General features: G+C 38.0%; 1 protein-coding gene across 3 annotated transcripts in view; it reads right to left on the bottom strand.

Moving 5' to 3' along the window:
• NMNAT3 (nicotinamide nucleotide adenylyltransferase 3) overlaps positions 1-12,160 on the bottom strand; it is a 38,551-nt gene that overhangs the window by 10,996 nt on the left and 15,395 nt on the right. For 2 of the 3 annotated variants that reach the window (XM_014053347.2, XM_014053348.2), the window contains exon 2: positions 7,086-7,228. In XM_014053347.2, the coding sequence (XP_013908822.1) occupies positions 7,086-7,194 (109 nt within the window). In that variant the 5' untranslated portion in view covers positions 7,195-7,228. Of the gene's footprint in view, positions 1-2,960; positions 3,072-7,085; positions 7,229-12,160 lie in introns of those variants that run through there. The other variant, XM_087725501.1, reaches the window with a different exon arrangement.

The raw sequence follows: 12,160 nt of genomic DNA, 5'->3' as shown, positions 1-12,160 counted from the left end.
AATGCTCAGAACTGACTGCAAAAAGGTCTTGCCAAAATGAATGCTCCTAATAAATGATTGGTTTTCTTTTGAAATTTGGCTCAAGACTCATGAATCAATTAGGGCATTTTTTGGAAACCTGACATGGAAAAAGCATAATGCTCAGATCCCAAATAAGGCAATATTTAAGAGAAGGGACTTGGAGTATACCCAACCTATCTAATCTGTTAGGACAGGAAGATGTCCTTAGGAAGAGGGGTCCTGCAGATAACCTGGTAGATATTACTAAAAAGAGCAGATAATCATAAAGCACTCTGCAACTGCAAATATTTTTTATCTATAAGGTGTAGGATTAGAATATCTGAAGATTGGGTTAATGATTACTTCAAATATATACCAGAACTATAAGAACAGCTTCAAGATAACCTAGCTAATGTATGCTTTATCTGATAACTATTTGCTTCTTGTACTTATAAAGTAACAGTGACATGTGCTTTAAAATGTTTTCTGCAAATCTTCATAATAGTGTTAGCCAGTGAAAAAAGTAATTATCACAGATTTTTAGACCATGTGTGAGTAGCTACAGGGGACTAATTTAATTAATATCATGCGTGCCATCTCTTTATGAGTGACAATGTTAATTAAAAGGTAAAGGCAAGAATCTCCAAGAATGTTCTGAAATATAATTAATTAATGTCTACTTCAAGACAGATGATAAAATTCATAATTCAAATGAATAAAAGACACTGGTATTTACTAACATTTTTTTCTTAAAATTATAAAATTGAATAAACATCAAAATATAGAAAAAAATGAAACTCCATGAAATAATATGTGTTTCTCCAAATTGAGCTGGTTATATTTCAAGTTAGATAAATCTAAGACATACAATTAATATTAGATTTAAGTCCACTTTTCTTCCATGACTTAAAACAGCAGATCCTCCTACTAATGTTTCTACAATGTGATATTGTAAACATGTGAAAGTGATTTCCTCAAACTTATTATACAGGTTTTTTTGCTTTGTAACATTTGTAGACATGAACCATCCCACTTTGAATCATTAAAGTGTCTGCAGCTTTTCAGATATTCACATATCAACTTGGAAAGCTGTCCTTGTCCATCTCACTTTGCTTTTGATCCTTTGTTTTTTGTTCCATTTCTCACATTTAACAGACATGGCAAAACATGTTTGGATTGCTTTGCATAATCCTATTACCAGTGGTGGGATACACCCTGATACTGGCTTACCGGTGCCTGCTGGGAGCTCCGGAGGGCCCTCCTGCCCACCCACTGTCCTTACCACTATTTGAGCCGATCGGGGCATTTGCGCATGTGCACAGAGCATATGGAGCCTGCGCGATGCTCTGTCAAGCAGCTGGAGCGTTGCGGGTGGTGGGTACACATGTGCACGCTGTGCATGTGCACGGCCCAGTGCACATTCCTTAACATTAGTCTATCCAAATTGGTACTATGAATGGATGAGAAATCTACCACCACCCATTAAGAAAATATATTTTTAAGAGAAAATACTATGCAATTTGACACAAAGCCCATTACTGTACTTATTTATTTATATATTTATACACGATCTTCCCATCAAGTCAATGAAGTTGTACTTTGTTTTAAAATAAAGTAATCCTCATTGGGTCATTGAATAAGAAATAGTTATGATCGGATCTTGTACATGCACATGCAAAGTCAATGGGTAAACTGGCAAGAAGTTGTAAGTCACACGAGGTCCTTGCTTAATGATCCATTTAGTGTTCACTTAATAATGGCAAGTGTGATTGCCATGTCACTAAACAGCACAGTCACAAGGTTTTTGAACTTACAACTGTGTTGCTTAACTACCAAGTGCTTGGTCCCAATTACCATTGTTAGTTGAGCACTACCTGTACTGAAATTTTAGAAAATATTTTTCTCATCTTAATTAAAATTCTATTCAGGAATGCATGTTACCAGCTCAGTAACCTGTTCTATTCAGCTACCTTCCATTTGGACACAGAGATACTAAATTAACAATAAAGGGGGGAAGGAGGGGGAAAGGCTATCCAGCAGTTTTCTCAAAGGGCTGATATTCCTCGAGTATTGATAGCATGGGCTTCCCAGCCTGTTTAATTTAGGACTGCATTGTTAGATATAGAGGAACATAACAAAGAGAAAAGTAAAAACATCGTGTTAAATAAACTATTCTGATTTAAGGGTCAAAGCAAATAAAGTAATGGGACAAAAGTTGCAAGAGTAATAGGAGATAATTAAGCAGCTATTACAAATATAACCAGGATTTTTGCATAAAAGACCAAGAAGGATTTAGAACATGAAGGAATAGGCAATACAAATTTCATTTCAAGAGTCTCACTGAGTTGGGTCAACGATAATACTTAAGAAAGTGAGTCCCAGTCTGCAGCATAAATGTATATTTGATTTATTTGCCACTCATCTCAGCAATTTCAGGTAGCTAAGCAATAAAAAAAACCCCACTGTATAATACCAAAAAACAAAATGATAAAAGCACATGAAAACAGAAACAAAGGAAACAATGGCATTTAAGGGTAAACCCATCAGAACAAAATTACATAGCTCATCAGTTCAAAACCCTCCCAATCCTCATGGCATTTCTCTTGGTGAAATAGTATTTCACAAAGCATATGCTACAATAGGGAAGATATGCTTCCTGACTCCCACTAGATGACACTCTTCAAGCAACAGGGCCAGCACAAGGCAGATCTAATGGCATTGTTAGAAACAATTGGAGTGATGTGGTCCCTCAAATATCCTAGCCCATTTTTGAATGGTTTCACTGGTGACAACCAGCATTTGAACTACATTCAAAAACTATTGTGAACCAATGCTGTTAATGTAATATGGCTATATTGAGAGATGCCCATAATTTTTCACACTATTGCATTTTCTACTAGTTGCAAGTTATAGATGTCCTTCTAGGGCAGTCCTATTTATATCACATAACAATAACTTACTCATAAGCATGAATGTCTGTGTGCAATGCTTCTCAATACAGGAAGGGATGAAATTGGTGTACTGTACATCGGTGTACTATATAAGATTTTCAGAAGGCCTTGAACAGCTGTTGAAAATCCAGGATTATTCCCAAGTTCACATGCCAGTTCTATCTGAAATAGTGTTATCTCATCTAAAACTAAAGACAGAAAATAATTGGATTCAGAAGACCTAAAAACTTAAAGCTGCTCTGTTTGCTAGGGTTGATCGAAGCTCAATTATTCCCTACAGACACATCACAGTCTTCAGACACTCAGACAGGACCTTCACAACATTACTTAGTCACCTAAAGATAGAGAAGTATGTCATTAATATACATATTTCTCTTAAAATGAGAAAGTTGGATAGGGTGAAAAACATTCCAGAAGTTGTGGTCTACTGATGTTTTTTTTGACAAAGGGGTACACAATAAAACAAAGAAGCATACTTTTGGAGCTTTAGATGCAATTTTTGCAGAGAATCTTCTACTATTAAGCAGTGTTTTTTTTTTAAAAAAAAGCTAAACCAAGTATAAACACAACATAAAGAGTATTAAACTTATGTTTACAGAAGTCTCTGCTTTTCAGAAGTTTGAAAATGATTCTGTTGCAAGACTAAAGAGATGATGCTAAAATGAAGCTCTAATATTTTCTTTAGATTACATGATAATACCTTATCATGCAGTGTTTAATTTTTCCAAGTTTCATTCATTCTGTAATGGAAAATAAAAAATAAACTCCTGTCAGCAATTGCTGTGACATTAATAAATTCTAAAACCAACCTCGCACCTGTGATCAGGCATTTTCTTCACATAGCTGTTGGTTTAAATAGAATATAATAGTATTCTCAACAACAGAATATTGAGAAAATGAGAAAGAGAATAGTAGCACATAGACTATTTCATTCCTGTTACCTAAAATCTCAAAAGGTGTTCAGCATCTGTTCAAGGATTAAAAAGAATTTTTTCATATGGTTTTTATCAGAACTACATCTTGCTGCTAAAAAGTCTTTTTATGTGTATCTACTGAGAACATGTGCCATCCATTTGATTACAATACAAACATGTAATAAAAAGAAAGAACAAAAGGATAAGAATCTAAATGTTTCTTGGAGTTCCCTTGGTACCAATATTTTCTATTATCATCAAATGTTGATGATTTTAGTATTCTAAATAAGGTCTGCAAAATTGTGTCCGTACGTGCGTGTCTATGTGTCTGTATGAGTTTGGTGAATTTTACATTGCTAATCACTACCAAAAATGTTAATATATCTACAAGAGCTCATATAAACATATGGCATTTCAGGATATGTCAAGCAGTAGCTAAATCTATTCTTATATCTCTATATTAGAACTTGTAAGATTATTCTTAATCAACTGAATTAGACATTAAGTAGTGATGTAGTAATGAATTACATAGATACATAGCTTTAAAATAAATAAAAAAACTTCAATGTGAACAAGAATCTGAAAAATATTACATTGCAAATGCTGCCTCTAAAACTGAATTTAATTAGAATTATGTAATATTAAACAAAAACTAACAGTAAATAATCAAGAATTTAACTATTCTTGATAAGATTTTATTTTGCAGTATTATATGCTATAGCATATTAGTGCAATTCTTTATTCCTTCCATAAAAGTGAGGATTTTGAAGGAAAAGGTTTTTTTTTTAAACATAATATTTCCAGCTCCAACACTTTCAGCTTCAACATGTCTTGGAAGAGCTACATCCATACATTTAGCATCCATCTCCATTGGTAAAGAGGTGAACAGCTCTTTAGTTCTGTTTTTTATCCCCAAATGCATTCTACATTCTTCCCATGATTTCATTCTACAGAGAAAGATTTCATTAAAGGTAAAATATCTAGATCATTTTTGACATCTTTAAATCATAGCAAATGGTGCAAGATAATAATGTACAGAGGAACACATGAGTGGAGAGTGTTAGCCGTAAAAGATTGCCAAAAGATATTTAGCACCATCCGTCAGTACTAAAAGTCATTCATAGAACAATAAATTGAATTACACTAAAAATAAAAACCTAAACAAGCATGATAAAGCTTGGAAAATAAATAAGGTTGTGCGTTATTAATAATAAAATACAATAGGATGTATTATTCACTAATATACAGACCTATACATTATATTTAAGAAATTATTTCATAAAATTTATCCATTGGTATGAATAAAACAAAACTTTTCAGAACATGAATGAGTTTTTGTTCCTTAACAGGAATTAGAGATAATGAAGGAAATACTGTGTTAAATGGTAATGAAACAAAACCTTATTTCTATTCCCTAAAAGTAAATAAAATTCAAAGGAAATTCTAAGAGAGAATATAAATGAACTTTACTCTGGTTTTTGCAGGATGAAATATCCAATAAACCTTAAGACAATCTCATTTCTACCCTGTTCTGTTTACACATGGGAATTAAATAGAATGAAACGTCTATAAGAACCTTGTATAGTTCCATCTAGCTCTCTAGCTTGTCTCAGTAATAGCACTCTGCAGGACTTCCAAACTGTCTGCATGCCCCATTTTTCCTTGTTTTTCCCGCGGGAACACTCTAGAGGCCTCTCAAACCCTCTGCATGGCTCGTTTTTTGCCAAAAATGGGCATGCTTTTGCAAAAAAAATAGTTCCATTTTTTGCTCATTTTTGCCTTTCCCAGCCCCCAGGAACACAGGCCTCCCAAATCCTCTGCATGCCCTGTTTTTGCAAAACATGGGCCCGTTTTCGGGGAAAAAAAGAAAAAAGGCCTATTTTTCACCTTTTAATCACTTCCCCCCAGGCTTCATATTGTTGCTCTCCCCTATTCCTAACCCCAGGGAGCACTTTGCAGGCCTTCCAAACTCTCTACATGACTCATTTTTCACAAAAAACAGGGCGTGCAGCGGGTTTGGGAGGCCTGCAGAGTGTTCCTGGGAGCTGGGGGGGAACAAACACTTTAAAAAAAATTTTTACCTCTTCAAAATCCTGGTGCATCTTATACTCCAGTGCATCTTATAGTCTGAAAAATACGGTAGATACCATCCTTTTCTTGTAACACCATAAAAAGAGACCAATATTGGCAAAAGTGAAAATACAAAGATCTTCATTAAACATGGAAAGGATCTCATTATACATAGATAGATGTTCTATTCTTAGGAAAATTACCAGGAGCCATCAATAGGAGTCAACAAAATTTTTAAAAGTAATGCATGGGGGGGGGGGGGACTCAGAATTATCTTCCATTTCTACAATTAACAAAGATACCAATATGTTCACTATTTGCATTGTCACCAAAAACTGAAACTATAAGGTTCTGGTTAACCTTGAAATCTAAGTCTGTGAGTGACTTTATGTAGCAGTATACCATTAAAACAACATTTCTAGATTGCTCGTCATTGCTATTGCTTGTGAACTATTTTCTGAAGCTTTCCAAGCATTCATGACTTACAGTCCATTTATTAGTGATATTGAGACTGAATGAACCTGCTCATCCATATCTTAGATCATTGCTAATGCTTGAGTGAACATGACCCAGTCAACTACCTGGATCATTAGCTACTTGGATCATTATGGCCGAACACAGAGGCAGCTAAACATAGTTTTTCCTCTTCTGTAATTTCTATTTTGAAGAAACAGTTCAAAGACATAATGAATACATAGAGGCTTTTTTCTGATTTCTCTTCCTGATTTCCTTAAAATTGCAGACTATATCACTTCTTTAGCTTAAGTGATAAAATTAGCATACAGATGTGATATTGCAGTTTAAGTGTTTCATGGCACCTCGAAAAGAGAAAGAATCTGGGAGAGAAGTTAAGACCCCTTTCATCACAAGTTAGTCTGCAATTATTCTATTGAACCTTTGGCGAAACTTAATTATACTGATGGGAAACAATTTTATATTTCCTTATCATCACTTTTATTTCAAGGAAGAGTAAATGTGTAAACTTTCAATTTAGATGTTGTGAAGTAGTTGGTCTAAGTCTTGAACTTTTAATTAACAGAAATTAAAATGTGTTGAAACAATGTGGAATGTTGCCCCATTTTTGGAGATACAAATGATTCCTTATTGCAACACAGCTCACTCTGCTTTTGGAGACATTAAATAAACTAACCTGTTTGATGAAGGTGATCTCTTGCTAGTTCAAATAAACGCATGTGCATATTTGTTATCGGGTTAAAGGAGCCACAGGAAAGAAGAATGAGGGGTGTCAGACGTTTCATTGCACCAAGTAATCTTCAATGGCACACCATTCATCTGAAAGGAGAAAATAACAATTGTAACAATTCATCCAGCTTTCTCAACTATTTCCCTTCTTCCAAGGAAATAAGATTCCATATGGCTGGCACCATGGCAGAAGAGACCCTCCCTCCTCCTGGAACCTGCCAAGTGTAATTCCCTAACAGACAAGATCCAGTTATCGGCACCTCGATATCAAAATTATTCAGAACAATTTTAACGGGTTCAGAAAAGGACAACAAAGATGGATTGGAGAAACAACCAGGCAAATAAGAAGAGAATATAGATGTGTTAGATGTAATAGCCATTCTTCAAACACCTAGAAAGATGTCAAACAAAAGAAAGCCAAGATCCCTTACTTGTTTTTCCATAGTGCAGGGCATACAATTATGAAGTTAAATTATAGGAAGGCAGATTTCAATTAAATGTGAGGTGGAAAAATTAACGACAGTTTCAATAATGGTACAAATGACTCAGACAGACAAAGTCTTCTTTCACTAAATACATGGGCACCTTAGTTTTTAAATTTGTGCACTTAACAGGCAGTTGATCTGATGGCCTAAATGTACTTGGCCAATTATATGATTCTGCATAGTTGCACAGATAAATGGTACCTCACACAAAATCAGGTCAGGATTCCAGGAACTGTTCCATTCCCCCATAGTTTTCAATCTACGTTTCATTTTTTTCCAGCATGTCATGTCTATCAAATTCAATTAATTTTCCTTGACCTTTTCTGTTCCATTCCTTTAGGCGTTTTAACTCGAAAGCTATTTTGCATTTCCATAAACTTTTGGGATTTTTTTTTAAAATCAAGCCTGCTGTTCATTCTTCTGTTAATAGATGGTGAAGCTTTGACTATAGAAATAGCATATTATGAACATTGGAAATAGTAGGAACATTAGAAATAGACTGATACAACCCACTCATTATGTCAGTATATATATACAAAAGACTTCCATATAAAATTATGTCAATCTGGGAGGAGGAGCCGACATCGCTACGAGACGGACATGCGATCTCAAGGCTCTGAAATCGCTGCCAAAACTTTTATCGCTGGGTTGTCCAATAGGACATAAACCGCCCCGCAGAGACGGTGAACGGGAAGAATACATCCTGCTGATCTCAGGGACACCGCAAAGTCGCTGATCGACCGAGGAGAAGTTCTTCTAGCTGGCGATAAAAGCACAGCCTCTAGGCTGATGAAGTTGGGATGGCTCCAAACGGAAGGAAACGGAAAGAGAAAGTGTTTACAGCTGGTGAGGAATTTTTACCATTTTAAAAGAGACTGCCTACAAAAAAACTTAAAATTAATTTAAATCTGAGAACAGAAGAAATAAGCGGCGGAATTAAGCTTTGAATGGTTTTGGTCAGTGTGTTATCTTGCTTTTAAATGCTATTTTTATAGATGGAATTTATGCAAGCCTTTTAAAACAAATGGATTAAGTTTTCTTCTACCTTTTTTATTATTATTTTTGCAACCTATGCACTAAAATTCTACTTCATTACTACGTGTGTTTTCCTTTTTTTCTCCTCTATTTTACTCAAGAATTTGATTTTTATTAGATAAAAATAAAAGAAGGAAACAAAGAGAATTCTAACAACAAAGGGAAAGTTAGTGCTGCTGCTCAGAGGCTGGAGGCTTGTGTATTGGGAACAAAGCACTTTCACTTTCCTCACTGAACAGTCTGGCTTGGCAATTCAAAATCTCACAGTTTGTTTATAGAGAGTGATAAGAACCAAAGGACAAATTGTATACACAGGTGTCTTTTTGAACTATATCTCTAACCAGAGAAAGTGAAAAGATGATTTTACTGTGAATTTATGTTTAACCTTGTAAAAATCCTCCAAGCCAGAGCAGCAGTATTTGTCAGCTGGAAATTATGGCACAACTTCAACAGCAGAAAGAAGCTTTAAGTTTTAAAAAGATAATGTTTGAAATTCAGAAATTATCAAACACATTTGAGAGGAGGGAGAAGAAGTTGGGAAATCTAGAGCATCTAACAATAAAATATGATGAAGAAGTTGGAGATGTTTATCAAGTGGAAAAAGTGGTGGTTAGAGTCCTAAAAACCAAAGAGAAAAATGACCACAAAGAAATCAAATCTGCTGATATCTATGGTGATTGGTTTGTGTCTGGAAATGGAAAGAGTGGAATACGGAAAGAGGAATTAAATGGAGGGGAACAGATGTCAAGATACAGAAGAAGAAAGAACAAAAGAATTTATGGATTTAAAGAGAACTTCTATTAGCAACAGCATTGATAACACCACTGATAATTAAAGATAAGCTGATCAAAGAAACAGAAGAAGGGCATCGAAAATTACATGAGAGACTCAATAAGCAATGAGTTGCAAAGATGAGTCCATGAAAATTTGATTAAGGAGATGATTAGAGGACTGATACCACAAATGGTAGAAGATATGAGCTTGTTTTGCTACTGGAAATATACAGGTTGGTAGATGAAAGTGTATAATCTAAAACTAGTGAAATTTAGTGACAATAGATATGGTTAAATAAACAACTGATAATGATAATAATGTATACATATGTATTGGTATGACAAGTAGTAATTGGATATGAATATTGAATGGTACCTATGAAAGGAAGATTAGAAATTATTTGGTTATATATAAAGGTTAATAAAAAATAACTACATTGAATTTAGCTAAATTTTGATTTTGGGGAGGAAATGCTATGATAATGGATAGAGTTAAATGAAGGAGGGATAATGATAACAATGTGTTGTGACTCAGCAGATGTCTGCTGTGAGTCTTTTCGGGATACAAGATTCATTATGCAGCTGGGGCTGGTTAGAGGCAACTTTGGAGATAAAAGGACGGATGCTGCCATGCCCTAGTCGCAGGAGTCAACGTTCCTTCGTGCGTACAACATTGCTTAATACACTTGGATAAGTGTTTTGGTGTTTCCTGTAACCCTGATTCGTGGAGACTTTGGAAGAAGTGCATTGCTTGTAAGAGTTTTGTTTTGCATTCTTGTCGGAGACTTGTATTTATGTTATTTTTGGGCTCGAAGCCAGTTTGAACTGAGAACTGATAAAGAAAGACTTCCTTTTAAGTTTGTCTGCTTGCATTTGTTAAGAGCCATGAAGGGGGGGGACAGAACAGATTGACTCCTGCCTGACAAGCCTTAATCTCAGTAATTATGGAACAGATAATGGCTGAAAGTAATTAATGGCACAGCAAAAAGCAATGTTGTCGGATCAAATTCAACAGTTGCAGAGAGCTGCAACCCCCCCCCCCAAGCCAAGGAGGAAGTGCCCAGTAGCCATGCCAGATAAATATGATGGGAGTATGGCCATGTTTGCAGCATTCTTGGGACAATGCCAGCTGTTTATTAACCTGAGAGCGGAGGACTTTCCCACTGACCGGACGAAGGTGGGATTCATGATCAGTTTGCTCTCAGGCACAACTGCCCGGTGGGCTACCCCCTTGTTAGTTCAGCAGAGCCCTTTGTTGGATGACTTCCAGGGCTTCTGCCAATATTTCAAACGGATGTTTGAAGATCCGATCAAAGGGGAAACAGCTACCAGAAGTTTGAAATCACTGCAGCAGGGGACTGAGTCATTGCAGGCCTATGTGTCTGAATTCAGGCTACGTAGCCAGGATTCCACATGGAATGAACCAGTTCTAATGGACACGTTCCAAGATGGATTGTCTGAGGCCTTGCAGGATGAACTGGTGAGGGTGGACAGGCCACCGACGTTCCACGTGTTGGTCCACCTGTGCCTCCTGATAGAGGCCCAGCTGCAGAGGCGAAAGCCTCGCCGTGTATTCCAGGAGACCACCAGTATGCCGGTTTAGCAAGAGACTGCAGTGGACTGGGACGAGCCCATGGAGTTGGGTGCTGTCCGACCTTGAGTGTCACGGAGAGAGATGGACAGACGACGTGCGGAGGGATTGTGTTTTTACTGTGGGGATCTTGGACACTTGGCAGGGAGCTGCCCCAAGAAGAACAGTAGGGTTGCACGGACTGCAGCCGTCCCTCAGCAACGCACGATCAAATCGGACAATCAGCACGTTGGTGTGGCCGTGATACCCCATTCGCACAAGATAGCATGCGTTCGGGGGGGGAGTGGGGTCCCAGGGCGGATGCCCTGCCGAGTAAAGTAAAGAAGCCCGACCCTGCAAACTTGCTTCCACCTCGGACTGTTTTACCCATTGCATCCTGCACTGCTGTTTGTCATCCCGTGAGCATGCAGGCTCTGGTACGGGATGCGCAGCAGGGTGACGACTGGGTGGAGCGACGAAAAGCGGAAGTGGGGCCGGCGTCCCCATGGACTTTGGAAGGGGATCTTTTGAAGTGTTGGGGCCGCCTCTATGTTCCCGCAGGGCACATCCGTCGACGGGTGCTCGCGCAGATTCATTACACGTCTGCGTCAAGACATTGGGGGTTTGTTCGGACATTGCGCCTGGCTTCCCGTCAATTTTGGTGGCCCCATCTGAAAAATGACGTACGGAGATGCGTGAAGTCATGTGTCCAGTGTCATTGGGCCAGGTCTACAAAGAGAACTCCACCGAGATTCCAGCCGTTGTCGACTCCGGTCCCCGCAACACTGGACTTTGTCTCTAGGATCCCAGTGGGGTGCCAGTGTCTTGGACCATGTTCCGGGGAGGCCGTCACCAACCCTTCTGGGCCACACTCCGATCATCGAAACCGGGGGAAGGGCTTTGTGGGAGGGGATTGTGTGGTGGTTCGGCAGGAGTCGGTAGAGCTGCCATCAACCTCCAATGGAAAGGGGGTTGGTGGGTCGACCTTGCAGAGGGTGGAGGATCCTAAACAGGGAGTTAAGGCTCGGCCGAAGTCGGTAGAGCTGCCGTCAACCTCCGACGGAAAGGGGGTTGGTGGGTCACCCTTGCAGAGGGTGGAGGATCCTAAACAGGGAGTTAAGGCTCGGCCGAAGTCGGTAGAGCTGCCGTCAACCTCCGA

The sequence above is a fragment of the Thamnophis sirtalis genome, unplaced genomic scaffold (assembly GCF_051295495.1).
Source record: "Thamnophis sirtalis isolate CommonGarterSnake01/CBP01778 unplaced genomic scaffold, rThaSir2_p1.2 scaffold_11, whole genome shotgun sequence".
Classification (NCBI taxonomy): domain Eukaryota; kingdom Metazoa; phylum Chordata; class Lepidosauria; order Squamata; family Natricidae; genus Thamnophis; species Thamnophis sirtalis.
This window is presented reverse-complemented; position numbering and strand designations above follow the sequence as displayed.